This window comes from Parasteatoda tepidariorum, chromosome 8 (assembly GCF_043381705.1).
Source record: "Parasteatoda tepidariorum isolate YZ-2023 chromosome 8, CAS_Ptep_4.0, whole genome shotgun sequence".
Taxonomy (NCBI): Eukaryota; Metazoa; Arthropoda; class Arachnida; order Araneae; family Theridiidae; genus Parasteatoda; species Parasteatoda tepidariorum.
This window is the reverse complement of record NC_092211.1, coordinates 89,951,879-89,967,300: the sequence shown is the minus strand read 5'-3', so window position 1 is coordinate 89,967,300 and position 15,422 is coordinate 89,951,879. Positions and strand designations below refer to the sequence as shown.

Sequence of the window (15,422 nt, the reverse complement as noted above, 5' to 3'; positions counted from 1 at the left end):
GAAATTTCAATATATATATACACCTTTCGAAGTAGAAAATTGATTCCAAGAACAAAAAAGAAGCGTGTGAAGCGTGTGATGAGAGGTGAAAAGCTTAAATGAATATGTTTACACATTTCTGAGTAGAAATTATTTTCTCGCGTGGACAATTAGATGGTTAAACTAAGTGAGCTTTAAGTTGGGAAGAATTGAAAGGTTAAAAACGACTACTGCATATCAACAAACAATGTTCTATATCATGTTTTAATTATCTTCATGCAGGTTCAGTAACAATAATTTTACTCACTATTATTCATTAAAATGTGTATTAGTCATGCTGTTTTGTTTTTAAAAGCTTAATTTCAGTTTTATTTCTTCAAGTTTTTTTAATTTCATTTTATTTATCAATTTATCATCCTAATAGTTAAGGTTATTTGATCGCTTTACGTTGGTAGCTCTAAGTTCGGAAATCTGTAATAGTGTTTATAATTAGTTTGTGAAAATTTAATAGTAATTGTTTTTTTAAAACATAATTATTGTTTTGTTTCACCAAGTTTTTTTTTTCTATTACTATCATTTATTTCAATTGACTAAAAATTGGTTAAGAAAATCATTCTCTAAACATTTTAATTTTTTAAAGAAAAATTATTTGATATTTGATTTAAATTTTGATTAAATTTGATTTAATTGATATTTGATTTTAATATTTGATTTAAATTTTGAAGATTTGACGCAAGAAAACATTTCAAAAGGATTTAACTTAGTAGCGAGCCAAGTGAGCATGGCTTTCAAAGCAAACTACGATGGCTATTTTTGTAAGTAGGGTCAGTTCTGTATCTTTATAACAACACCCTTTTTAACAAATCACCCTCAACGGATGAGGTTTGGTCAGTGACGCGTTTTTAGTCTGCAAAAAACCTCTCTGATGCATACATTCCTCGCCAGATTTGTGAAGTTTAGGATCCTAGGCATGCTGACAAGAGATTTTGCTACACCATGACGATGTCTCTCTCCACAGCTCAGTCCCGAACTTTATTTGTCTCTTTTGGCTGGGAAGTTTTGCACCAACCCTCAATACTGGTCAGACCTTGTGCTAAGTGATTTTCTCTTTTTCCGATGTTTCAAACATCATTTTGGCGGCAACCAGTACAACGATGACGAAGACCTGATAATGGTCGTGACCTTTTGGTTATCGGAGCAGGCGGTAAGTTCGTATGAAGACGATATTCTAAATCTATTTGCAAGGTATGATGAATATTTAAGAAAACATGGCAATTATTTTGAAAATAAGAGGGGGAAGAAAAGAAAAAGAGAAACGTATGTAAAATAAAAAAATAAATTTTCTTAGTGAAAAATTTTTTTCGTTTGTTTTTAATTTTCAAATGGCCCTTACTTAAAAAAACAGTCTTCATATATTCGATTGCTTTTCAATTTTCGTTGTTTGGGGAACGTCGGCAAGCAGGGGATCACTAGTTTTTAGTAATGATACCTAATTTCATTATATTTTCCTGACTAATAAAAATGTACGCTTAAAACCAAACCTAGATAAGACTGTTTTCCTAATTTTGTGTTTTGTTTATTAATGTTTTAGTTGGTCATCTTATTTTTCAAATAAAAACTTTAAAAGAAAAGAAAACGGAAAAGCCTAATGTGAAAATCTTAACATAAATGTAACACGCATCTTAAAAAATTGATTTTCCTAATCAGTTAATTGCAACAGTTCTGATTTCGGCGCCAGTTTTGAAAATGTCTATAAATAGGGTGTTGGATGAATGTCAGCTGTTATCAATGGGATACCTGCAAGTGACGTAGTGTGGGGGTCTCGATCCTGATTGGTTGTTGGAAAATGGGGCATTTATTACGTGTTGAAATTCGGCAAGTGTCAAGAACAGTTGCTAAACAGTTGCTTTTCTTTCTATTTCGTGTAAGCCAAGCTCGTCAAATATTAATTCTCTTAAATGTCACATTTTATATTTTTATGCAAAGATTCTTTCACAAAGACTTCAAATCATGACGTCATATAGAACATAAAGATACTAATTATGCATCGAAGTTGCCAGGTACGCAAAACAAAAATATATCACGGTTAAAATAGAATGCAGAAACAAATAATAAATCTAAGTTAAGCAAAAAACGTTGGCGAGAAAGAATTGTATTTCAACAAATTCGATGTGCGAGATGTATTTAATTGACTTCACGTTAGTTAACATTCTAACTCATGAAGGAAAGCTTACTCCAAGTTAAACACGCCATTTTGCTTAGAAACGAACAGCTGGCGCTGACGTCATACGTCACATGTGTGGGTATCTGTAATCTTCTTTTTCTTCTTGAAGTGCAAGTACCCAATTGTTCAGTTAGTAACGAAGATATTTAGTCAAAAAACTTACTCAAAATTGGAGATGCCCACTTTCAAACTACCGATCAGTAATCAGATGTACAATAACACAGATATGTATAGAATAACCGTTCACGAAATTCTAATAAGCGCAATTTTAAGATGTATGTAGTTAATTCTATAGAATATTTATTAAATTTCTATTAAATAAAAGAAATTAATGAATTTACTGTTAAATAAAAAAATAATAACACTTAGATAAAGATACTAAACAGAAAATTATACAACACTGAAATCATAAACTTTATTATAATATTAAATTGATTTCTTGGAATCTGTGTTCTATCTTTTGGTTAAGTTAAAACTAAACCTTATTGCCTTTTTATCATCTTGCATTTGAACCACTAAAAATATTTGCTTACAGTATTTCAGATTTATCTATAAGAAGAGAAGATTAAGTTTCAGAATAGCTTATTGGATGAGAGAAAGAAGAGGTTTCTTCGCCTTTTTATTTCTTGTTCGTATCAAATGGTTTTTGTTTATTTATTGTTTTCAGAATTGTTTTAAGAAGCAAAGTAAAATCAATGTAGATTAGTTGCGAGCAAAAAATTTTATAAGTCTTGGCAATTAGCAAAATTATTTGAAACAAATAGAAGTTCTCAAACATTGACAATGAAATCAGTGTTGTTGTAGTTTCTAATGTCACATGCCACTACCAGCAAGCCTGATGGGTGAAACCAAGTGAATTTGAGGCACAAGGAGATTTCTTGTTCTTCTGGGGTGTCATCTATGACCAAGAATCCGACTTCATCCACACACACGTCACAGGCCTGTTTATAGGGTGGACCCGTTCATACATCTACAGATCGTAATTGTGAACTGAACCAGAGAACGATCCATCTCCACTTCAATACCCGGAACATGGAGGAGACTTTACCCGACAGATATAACGTGCACCTGTCACCATTTACTACACGAAGAGTTTTCAGCCGGCGGAGATCGAACTCACCCAAAGCCCTACCTACCAGACTATCCCTACCTCTGAAATCATTGGCATCACTGGAATGAAATGCGTTATTTTGTAGTCAGTAAATAACATTTTTTTCTTTTAACCATCTTTTTCCTGGCATTTTACACTTCTTCTTAAAATAGTTCCACAGCATTCAACCCTAATTGATTTATACTCTTGCTATGGAACAGATTTTCCCTTCTCCGCTGTTATGGTTTCGACCATTCTCGTTTTTCAGTTTGCAAGCATATAACGAGTCCTTAAGGTTGTTTTTCGAAGGTTCTGTTGTCACTCGAAATGATACTTTTTTTGAGGATAATATGCTGTTTTTGTACCCGTTGTAACCATGACTGTTAGGTCAAGTTTAGTCTATCTTTGGCCATCTGTGTTTAGCAAAACGTCAATGAGAAGAAAATCCACAGTTTTGAGAAGATGAAAATGCTTGTGGTCCAATTTTTAAATATTTACTCCGATGATGCATTTTCTGGGCTCCCAAAAATTTGCAAAAAATAGGAATAAGGCATTGATTTTGATTATTTTCATCTGGGTGGGAAAGTATCGCCACATTGAAGATTTTCAAGAAAAGTTTAATAACTTTTGAAATGGGTCCGTTCTGAAGCCCAGATCGTGACAAGATCGCATAGATAGTTCAACATCTAAGGCATGTAGTGTATACCTACCACTACAAAAATGTCATTCCAATTGACTAGTCTATCAGACTCGATTCTAGGGTGGGGTACCACCTTTTCATAGATGAATGTTGACCATGTGACCCACAGCTACTTAAACTGTGGTGATTCTCTTTTAATGAAAGAATGACCTTCACCCAGGTATGTGAGAATTGTAACGTTGATATTCAAAATATCACTGAAACATTTCTACTTGGGAAGTTACTATTAAAAACATTAAAGTCGACATTAAAAGAAGAAGAGTGAAAAATACTTACAGTGTGGATGGGTAGTGGAGAGACATGACAGAAGCCCAACTTATGATGAATATAAGAGGCATTCCTGCTACAGAAAAGTTATCATTGAATCAACTCATCAAATTATTATTAGTAATATATAGCACAATAAATAAATACAAAAAGGACAAAAAGAACAATAAGTTTTATTTAATAGACGTTAGCTTCAAGTACATATAGAACTCACAAAATAAGTTCAAAACGCAGAGAAAACATGGAAAAAATGTCAGAGTAATAAAAAAAGAGAAGAAGAAAATTATTTTTAAAAAAAAAGTTCAATAAAAAACCGGGGTAGAAAATAAATAATCTTTTCATAATCAGCTCACACGATTATATCCGTAAAAAGGAGTGCTTACNTATATAAATCATTTTCGGTTCCCGTACTCAAATAAATGAGGGAAGAATAGTTTTTATTCCACTTAGAGACATTTTATTTTACAGCGAACGACGGGTCGATGTGAGCCTGGTGCGGAATTCGAATCGACCCAACTCGTTGGGAGGTGAGCGGTCTGTCCCCTGAGTAACCATGGCTCGATAATCATTATTGTTATTTTCTATTTATATTACCATTTTTAAGTAAAAATAAGGCATTCTTAGCCTGTACGGTAAACACTGTAAAAAATTTCTATCGCCAAAAGCAAAAAAACGTCTGAGGATTCTATTTAGAAGGCTATCAAAAATATGCATTGAACTATTATCTTAAAAGCTTTTTTAAGAGAAGAAAAATTTAAAAAGAAAAAAAAACTAGTGCTTGAAGTTTAGTAGACGTAATTTAGGTGACGCTGTTTTCTTTCCCTCTTCGCCTTATTGTTATTGTTATTTTTCTTCGTTGTTATTTTTCTTACTTTTTATAATAAAATGTTGAATATTTTTTAATTTCAGCTGCTTGCATTGAATTAATTTAGTTAATAAAATACATTTGCTCAGAAAGAAGAGAGTTATGAAGGAATATTACAAAACTATTCTATGAATAGAATTTTATGAATCGGGCAAAACTATTCTTTGAATATGTTTTCTTAATATTTAATTATAAGTTCTTTGATAAAATCGTCGGATCATTTTAGATTGAAATCGTCTGCTCTTTTTTAATTGTAATAATACATGAATGAATTGAGAATACTACTAGTGGTTTTAAAGCTGGTTTGCCTTATCATGTGTAAAGTTCAAATAAAATTGGAAAATTTAAAAAAGTGAACCGGTTTTCTTTTTTTAAAGTTTCTGAAGATACTTTTTCCGAAGATACAGTTTTTTTTATTCACAGTTTTATTTTATTTCTTAACTACTTGACAAGTGTATAATTAATTCTTATAAGCGTTTTAAAAATTCTAAAGAGGTTTTTAAATATCTTTCCAAATATCTAAAGAGGTATTCATAATTTTTCAAGATGCAGTACTATTGTAAAATCTATGTTTGATGAGACTTTAAACGTGTTTTGTATCAATAAATCAATAAAAACTAATACATTTTTGTTACCTAATAATTTCAGATGTTTCTAAAAACTAAAGTTTTATTACAAGATGTATTTTTACCGCTTTTAGTGCAACTAAAAATTTACAATTTTCTTAATTTTTTAAAAAAATTTCGCAGAGTTTATACAAAGTAAAAAGTTGGAATTTTTAATCTTGTCGAAAAATGATCCAATACTTTCCTCTTCCGTTAATCATAGCACTTCTGAAGCTTTTAATTTTTCATCACTGTTTTTGTAAGTACAAAAGAGTAGGGTGACGATCACAGTAATCAATTACAACTTTAATTGATTACAGATAATTACTGCAATGTAATCAATTACTCGTCATCACGATTACAGGCAATTGCAATTACAAGTAATCATAATTTCTGATTATATCACAGTTGGACAAAAATGTAGTCGATTACATTTTTTGATTATAGTTATCAATTATTTGTAAACATGATTACAAAATTTGATTGCAACTGCAATCGTGATTACAATAATCAATTACAGTAATCAATTACTTGTAATCATGATTATAAACATTCCTAATTTTGATTACAACTGTAATAGCGGTTGCATAACCCATTGCAGTATCCAATTACAGTGATCAATTACTTGGACTCGTCATTACAAGCAATAAAAGTAATGTAAATATACGATTACAAGGTGATTGTATATGTATACCAATATATGGTTACATTTTACATTACACGTTGTAAATTGTATTGTATAATGATACATGTTGTACGTATTTACGCACAGCGTATGTACGAATGAATGTAACTAAAATGTATATAAAGTGCGCACAATAGAAAAAAAGACCACCCTGAATAACTTTTTATCTAATGATCGGATCTTTACGCTTCAGGACTCCATCTTTGACTTTAGAAGGTGACCTCAAATATGCTAATTAATAAGCGCCAACAATATTTTAAGTTACAAGATCAGACACAAAAACGTACTTTCTCTGAATAAACATACCTTTTTTTCCGACGGAATCGGATTTTCAATACCCAAAATATAGGATGCAGCTAACCGCAATTTTTCAATCAATCTTATTTTTTTTTGTTGGTACAATGTACCAATTTGATAATATAATTTCTCGTGATTACATATGACATCTTATTTCATTCTATTTTGATAAGTCTTCTTAACAAGATAAATTGATGATACTCACCCCATCCAATAATGTGAAAATGAAAGAAATGAAAATCCCTTGGAAAGACTAAGACAATACTTGTGTGCAGGTGTATACCTTCCAAGAACATCCACATGAACACTGATGTTCTGGAATATTCCATAAGCACGTAACATAATTCACACAAAATGGGCTGCAAAGAATCAGTTATAATTAAATACAACAATAATAAGAAACAAAAATTTTCAATAATAATAGTTAGGCAATGGAATTTTCAAGGGTGGAGAGGCATCTAGTCTAGTTTTAAATAAATGTTTTTTGGATGAGCTGAAAATGAGTAAAACAAGAGGGAATTATGGTTTTTGTTGAAATGAAAGCGAAAAACCAGATATATGAGACAACAGTTGAGAATGTTTATCAGGAAAACATATTTCTTTATTGATGAATTTATTAGTTTTAGTTTGAATCGAAAAGTTCGATGAATGATAGAATCTTTTATAAATGGATATATTTTTCGCAGTTCATTCAATGCATTAAAATAATTTTAAATTGGTCGATAATTTTCTCCAGTGCCATTTTACATACATAACTTAGAGAAATATCAAATAGTTACTAACAATAAATAAATAAAATAGATATTAAATAAAATAGATATTAAATAATATAGATGCAATTATAATTACAAGTTTAAAAAAATCATAGTTAGTTAAAATAAGTCCTGATTCTCGAAACCCTCGTGACCTTTTCGTGGAACTCTATAGCGGAACACATTTTGGGAGACTTTTAATCTAGAGGCCGAATTCACGCGTCTTAGGAGGCAATCTTATAGTGTGACCTCAATATCATTATGTCTGAATCGTAACTACGATATTTAATTTCTGCCAACGAAAATGTTTAAGAAGTCAATAGTAGACATCTAAAACAGATATTCTTTCTTTCAGAAATTGGATGAATATCTGAGAAATAAATTTATAATAGCTCTCTATATATAATTAAAAAAATAGAGAGTTGTCGTAAGCTAAGTATAATTTAGGTCTTTATTTAATTCTTTATGTTTCGAAATGTATTGAAGCGACCTAAAAGATTTTTGAGCACACTTATAACAATTCTTTAGCCAAACAAAATTTATACAGAAACAAAAAAAAAATCATAAGCCTTCTATAAAAAAAAAGTTATAAAATCAGTAATATAATGGTGAACTTAGAGGAGTAATTTAATTTTTATTAATTAATTTGTTAATGATGAAAAAATAAAATTTACAAAACAGAATGAGAAAAGATAAAATTTGCGATATTTTTTCATTCAAATTAAAAAATATTAAATTGTAAAATAATAAAATAAATTTAGATTGTATTTCACATATTAGTGCACGAATTTCACTAAAGTTACTCAAAAAATTCTCGCATTATAAATGTAATTATATGTTTACATTTAAATAAAGTGAAAATTTACTTCCACTTTAAATTTAAAAAAAGAAAAGAATGAGTGTGCCATTCCTTATATGTACAAAAGTTTCTGTAATAAAAATTTCATGGTGAATAAAAATGATTTGGTTAACCGAGATAAATGTGAATAATGAAATCATGTTACTGCATTAATAAAAATGTCCTCAAAGGACAACAACGAGTCAAGTAAAAAAACTTTCTATCCTCAGTAAATACGCCCTCTCATTGCAATGATATAGAAAGTAATGGATAAAAGGAATGAAGTAGTTTTTATTATGTAAATGACCACTTATTCCTTAAAAGTTATGAACCACTTCATTACAGTTTCGAACTTGGAATCTTTATATAAATTATGTATCGCATAAAACATTTATTTTTTGCTCTTTATTTTATGTGATAAAAGTTAATGAAATAATTATGCTATTACTTATTAGCTTTTTGGATAATTCAGCCCCAGCGGGGGCGGTAAGTTTAATTTGTCTTTAAATCATACTTTTTTCAAGACAGCAAGAAAAAAAAAATGTAAAAATATAAAGTTTTTTTGAAAAAAAGAAAATAAATTAAAAAATATATAATTATCTCGGGAATAGAATTTCATGTTAAAGCAAAATCACCCCGCCATCTTGAACGAGAAACAAAATAGTAAAATACTTTTTTTTCCTAGTTTTAGTTCCTTTTTTTAAAGAATTTCTTATTACTTTTTTATATTTATTTTATTATTTTGGGGTCAATTTGGTTTGATAGATTAACGCAATGAATAACTTAAAAAAAGCCTGAAACAAATTTCGTAAATTGAGTGTTGCATTCGACCTCACTGTGCAACATAAAGTTTAAGTAAAGATTAAGTTAAAGGCAACACGATTCCCAAGTGATGCTTTATGAAGGGCTTTTATGTAAATATGTTTCTAAGATTGCCTAAAATAGGTGACATTCCATTTTTTATACCAAATGTTCATTTGTCCTTACAGCTCCCCCACTTATTATCAGAATCTCGTAAAATTTGGCTTGAAGTGCTATTTTCGCTCGAGAAATAGAGTGCAACAAAAAAAGTTAAGATATTTCTTCAGGAAAGTGCCTTTCATGTCCGAACGGATAAAAAACGGATGACCCTTATAACTTTTGAACGGTTGGTCAGATTTTAATTCTGTAAAGTATGGAAATACTTCAAAGAAATCTTTTAAACTATAAATAACACTTATCTGTAATCGTAGCGGAATATGCTAACTTTAATTAAAAACTCCCTTTTTCTGAAGAAACACATTAATTTTTTTATTGCATTTGATTTAGGGTGATAAAATACGAAATTTCATTACAATTCTGACTATCAGGGAGGCCTGCAAACACAAATAAATATTTGACATAAATGAAATGTCGCTAAGTTTTGGCACTCGTAGAAACATATTTACATTAGAGCCCTGCATCATCGTTCCAATTTCGTGCAGTGAAGTTGGTGGCTCAGGGAATAGCCTCGCAATGAGGTGACCCGGGTTCGATCCCAACAATAGCTGGTTGATTCAAATTGCGCACCCGGCTCTCACCGAACACAGTGCTAACGTAAAATATCTTCAGTGCTTGACGGATCATGTGTTAGTGTCCCCTTGCCGTCAGACTAACCGTGGAGGGCTTTCCTATCCATGTAACGCAAATGCGAGTTAGTTGCATCAAAAAATTCTCCACGAAGGCAAATTTTTCCTAATACTTGATCCTGGAGTTCCCTTGTCTTCTGGATTGGGTTCAAAATTACAAGGATACGGAGTTTTACATTAGTAACCGTGAATATTTAATATTCCACCTATTTGTTAAAACTCTAATTTGAAAATTTTGAATATGTTTGCTCATGTAATTGAACTGTTACGCTCACTTCGAAGTTTCGGAGTTACGGGGGCGGGACGAGCTTAAGCTTGTTATTAGTAACCGTGAACCCTAAATAGGGTCGGCTGTTCAACGATGGATATAAAATATAAAATTTCGTACAGTGAACTAAACTGTGACACCAAATTTAAGAAATAAATAAAAAGTGGCAATTTTTAAAATCATGCATTCGTGCTATGAAGCAAAAGTGGCAAGAGATTAATGAAATAAATTAAAAAAATTCTTTCCTCAAATGAAAACTAAGAAAAAAGTATTTTGTGACTTTTTTTTTTCTGTCTGTTTGAATTCAAGTGAGCTGGAAAATTTTGCGCTCACTTAATATTCTATTCCCGAGATAAATAATTTTTTTTAAATTCATACGAATTTAAAAAATAAAACTCTTCGTATTTTTTTTGACTTGAAAGAAACATGCATTTAAAGATAGATACTAAACTTTCCCTGGTCGCTCGTTCAGTTGACTAAGGTTGAATTATTAAAAAATTGGCTGTATAATTATTTCATGATTAGCTTTTTAACTTATAAAAAATTAAATATTATTTCACCGCGAGAAATAATTAATGCAAAAATTTGAATGCTTATCTGTGGACTCACTTTTCTCTGTATTTGAATACTTATGTGTGTTTGGAATACAAAAAAAAATTTGTTATATAATTATGTAGTTATTAATTTTTAAGGAATAAGTGTTAGATAACATAATAAAGAATTATTTTATTTATACATTTTCATTCTTTATGTCATTGTAATAAAAAAAAAGAACTTTAGTAGATATTTCTTACGGATAAAATTTTAATACTAAATTTTCTCTTTTTTTCATAGGAAATGTGAATTTAGTTGTTATAGGTACCTTTCCAATATTTAACTTAACTTCATTTATTTTGATATGATCATTATAAATTTCTAACTGCGAAAGTTTGAAATCGTCTCGAAATGTGTTTCAAATTGATAGATATTAATAGTTCAAAATAGGATATCTGATGTTTATTCAAATGAAGATGGGATTTTTTGTAATGCTTTCTTGTAAAAGTGATAGATTAATAATAATTCTAAAATGCTGAATTCTAAGCTCATCTAAATCAAACTGGACAAGGTTTTTTTTATTCAAAATTATGCATGATGTGCGCATTTTTATACAATATAGTGTTAAAATTTTAGAAAGAAAGCAATATAAAAATGTCATATTTTACGATATTTTTTTTTTATTTCAATCATGAACGAACGATGAAATGAATGTGCTCAATACGTAAAGAAGTGAATACTAACATTTGAAACAGCTGTTTAATAAGATTTTAAGAATCGTTTTTATTTTATCAATCATTAAAAAAAAAAGGAATTATGCGATGTTAGGTCAAGGGACTAGTGGTAAAATTGCTGAAGTCCGTTTAGCAACTCATGGAACTAAGTTGTTTTTGATATACCAGCAATTAAAGAACTGATGTTTTCAAAAAGTAAAGTTCACCAAAATTGACTTGTACAGTGCTCAAAAAAATAACCGGACCACCCTTAATAACTTTTAATCTAATGATCGGATCTTCTAGGACTCCATCTTAATGTTTCAAGGGTGTGACTTCAAATATGCTAATTAATTAGCGCAGACGATATTTTAAGTTATGGAACTAAACACAAAAACATACTTTCTCCGAATAAGCATATAGTTTTATCGACGGTTTCAGATTGCAGACTCCAAAAATATAGGGGGTAGCCGAAATCTGGGAAATAGGGTCCTCATAGTTTGGTCAGGAAATGGGTCTAAAGTTTGGAACCTTTAATGTAAAATTTGAGCCAAATGTCGAGTTTACCCTACATCAATGTTTTTTTTTAAGGTTCAGTGCCATTGCCTCGTATACATTTTCCCGGTATGCCCTACATCAATGTTTTCTTAAAGTCAAAGTGCCACTGTCCAGTATTCATTTAACCGGTACACCGAATGCTGAGGTTTCTCCTAATCTATTCTCAGCAGATATTAAAATATCGAATAAATATAATAATATCAACGAATAAATTAAGATTAAATCGTATATAACAAATATTTCGGACATTCATCAAAACGACTATGTGATTGTTGACGTTCATTGGTGAAAGTCGACATTCTCTTGATTTCGGTCATTTACCGTAACATTGGTATTGCGTTGATAAAAAAAAAAAACGAAGAAAAAAAAACATTTTAAATCTCTAAAAACTTTTACATATTATATTTTTAATAATATTCATTATTTAAAAAATCATTTACTTTGAAATAACATCAGTTTCTTACGAAGGTCAAATTGATCCCAAATGGTGGTTTTTGGTAAGCGCAAAATCTGGCTGTTCTAGCGTTAATTGCAGAGGTATAAACGATTAACTCTTTCATTGATAGGTTAACTCGCATGACACATAATATGAAAAACTGAAATTCAGCGATGTAGTCTCAAAATGGAGTGCCATTTCCGTGACATTTTATAATATATTTTTTAAATTAGTTCTTAAGGACATTTTTATTGATCAAATGGAGTTAAAATCTAGTATCAGGTTTTAAAAAAAATCTGAAAATTCCGAATATATCAAACTTTTGATACCTTACAACTCAATTTTTTTTTATGAGTTACAAATTAGTTAATACTTAAATGAATTACAATTTTAATAAATCTTAATAATTAATAAACTGTCCAGGATAGCCTGGTCGGTAGGGCACTGGGCCCATGACCGAGAGTTCGTGGGTTCGAACCCCGCCTTCCGAAGACTCCCCGTGTAGTAAAAGGTGACTGTACAGCACGTTAAATATGCCGAGTCGCAAAGTCCTTCATGTTCCCATAACAAATCTATACCTCTGGGGGTACTGGATTGGAGATCGATCGTTCTCTGATTCTGGTCAAAATTACGATCTGTGGATGAATGAATATGCCCGCCCTATAAACGGGTGTGACGTATGCGTGTGGCAGAAGTCGAATTCTTGGTCATAGATGGCGCCACTGAAAAACATGAACAATTGCACCCCTCTGCCTAAACAGGCATACGAAGAGAGAGAATTAATAAACTAATTCCCCCCATTACCTATTTGTTTGAAGGCTTATAACTTTTTGTGAAAGAATTATTTCTGTTTAGCCAATCATTTGAAGGAGCACAACACTTTATATTAATATTCGAGTAACAAATTTTCTAATATTTATAGCGGTTTGACTACAAAAGTCTCCTTTTAAAAACTTCATCTACCTCTATATTGGGGAATGAGAAATCTGAATTAGATTTTTAAAAAATATGTTTCGCTCAGAAGGGTTTGTTTTTTGGTCAGAATAAATATATTTCGCCAAGGTTATAGTTAACTGTTATACATATTTTAAGAAATTTTTTTGAGATATCGCCGTAACACTTTATAGAATGAAAATCAGACCTACCGGTCACAAGTCATAAGAGTGATTTGTTTTTTTTTCTATGACTGTAGAATAACAAATTTGTTCTTTTCCCACATAAAACCTTTTTTTAACTTCTAATCTATTCGTCAGATTTTCCCGAGAATGGCTTTATTCAATTTAGTGTAAAACATAGGAAACAAAGCCTCTATTTCCCTGAAAAAAGTGTAGAGAGGGGAGTAGTTGGGAGTTTCTAGGTATCATTTAGGAGGAAGCTTTATATCTAAAAGTATTAATTTTTCCAAAGAAAACTTTAATTTTACTGGACTATATATTTATTGACACAAAACTCCTTCAAAAGCTAATTAAATATTTGTGTCCATTGAAATATTACGAAAGCACCTAAAGGTTAAGGACTATTGTCACTCACAAGGGGTCGGAGTAGTATGAGTAATGCATTCTTAGGACATTGAAATTTTAAGTAAAATAAAATGCAGGAATGCTTTCGACAATAAAATCTTTTATCTTAAATTTTTTTTTAAATGCAAAAAGTGTAACAAAAAATTTGGAAAAATACTAAATTGCATATTTGTGATGAACGTTAAATTTGGATAGGAACGATTTTACAAAAGAATTTATTTTACAAAATTTAGAGGTCAAGACTATCGAAAGGGAAGCAAAAAGTTCTTTAAGAATATTCAACTCAAAATTTTATGAAATGAAATGCAAAATTGGTTAAATGCAGAGTTACATTAGCAATATAGACATGACCAACCGTCACCTTTCAATAGGTACTTCAAGATTGAATCGAGTTAGCATGTTTTATATACTAGTGAATCTATGCTTAATAATCGCAGTGGTAGTTGCGAAACGCATTATTTATTTAATTTTATTTCAAAAATTATATTACTATTGTATAAGTAAAAGCAAAGAAAGGGAACCTCTTACTAATGAAATAGAAAAGGTTTTGCTTATTTTGCTGAGAAGAGGTTCAAAATAGCCCGAAACATGTTGACGTAGTAATACTTGAAAGGCCTTTTAGATTTGGTTTTAGTCTAAGAATAGAACCGTTTTCAGTTTTAGAATTATAGGCTTAAATTGTGCGGTAGCAGTTAAAATTTCTTTTTCAATGGTCCCAAGATCCCCCTCTCTCTCCCCTCCCCTTGAGTAATGCCTTGACTACATCTCTTGCTCAAAAGGGCAGCCTACTATGCTATTTTCAAAATATTTTAAAGATGGATAGGAAATTAGAAACTGAAGTTTTCTGAATTTTTTGTATTTTTATCATTTTACAAACTTCACCCCGTGAGAGCTGAAACAAAGTGGCATTTTTATATAAAATTTTCAATCATTTATATGTAGTGGTGATAAAAAAAAACTGTGAATCAAATTTACAAAACGAAGAATAATATATTAAGAAGTAAACTTAGCTACCACTAGAAAAATGGTTCCAAAAAGCGTAGAAAGTTAGCAGCTCTGCTTATAAACTATGTCGCTAATAAGTTAAAATAAATAATGCGGACGCCTTTTAAATAAAATCAATCAAATGAACTACAAGTTCTACAGATGAATGACAACAATTATAAAACTTTAATCTTTTAATAACAAATAATTTAGCATCAAAAACGGATTCTAAAAATTATAATTCTAAATTACAACAAAAAAGAACAACAACAAAAACTATCTCTGGTTGCCACGCAACCTAAAGTGAAATATTAAAACAAATAAATCTGATGAAAATTAAAGGTGGCGCTTCGGTCAAATATACATACGCTAATGACTTAAAATCTTAAACATACTCCCACCTTGCAAAGTGATATTATAAATAGCACTTTGGAACAAACATTTAGCATTTCTTTAAAATACAAACTAACTCATGTATATTGGTCACCTTTATATGAAAC

General features: G+C 30.4%; 1 protein-coding gene across 2 annotated transcripts in view; it reads right to left on the bottom strand.

Moving 5' to 3' along the window:
- Positions 1-15,422, bottom strand: part of LOC107442144 (PDF receptor) — a 120,002-nt gene that overhangs the window by 31,854 nt on the left and 72,726 nt on the right. Inside the window, exons 6-7 of one of the 2 annotated variants that reach the window (XM_071184360.1) lie at positions 6,918-7,071; positions 4,270-4,333 (exon numbers count right to left, since the gene is read on the bottom strand). In XM_071184360.1, coding sequence (XP_071040461.1) covers positions 4,270-4,333; positions 6,918-7,071 — 218 coding nt within the window. Of the gene's footprint in view, positions 1-4,269; positions 4,337-6,917; positions 7,072-15,422 lie in introns of both variants that reach the window. The other variant, XM_071184359.1, reaches the window with a different exon arrangement.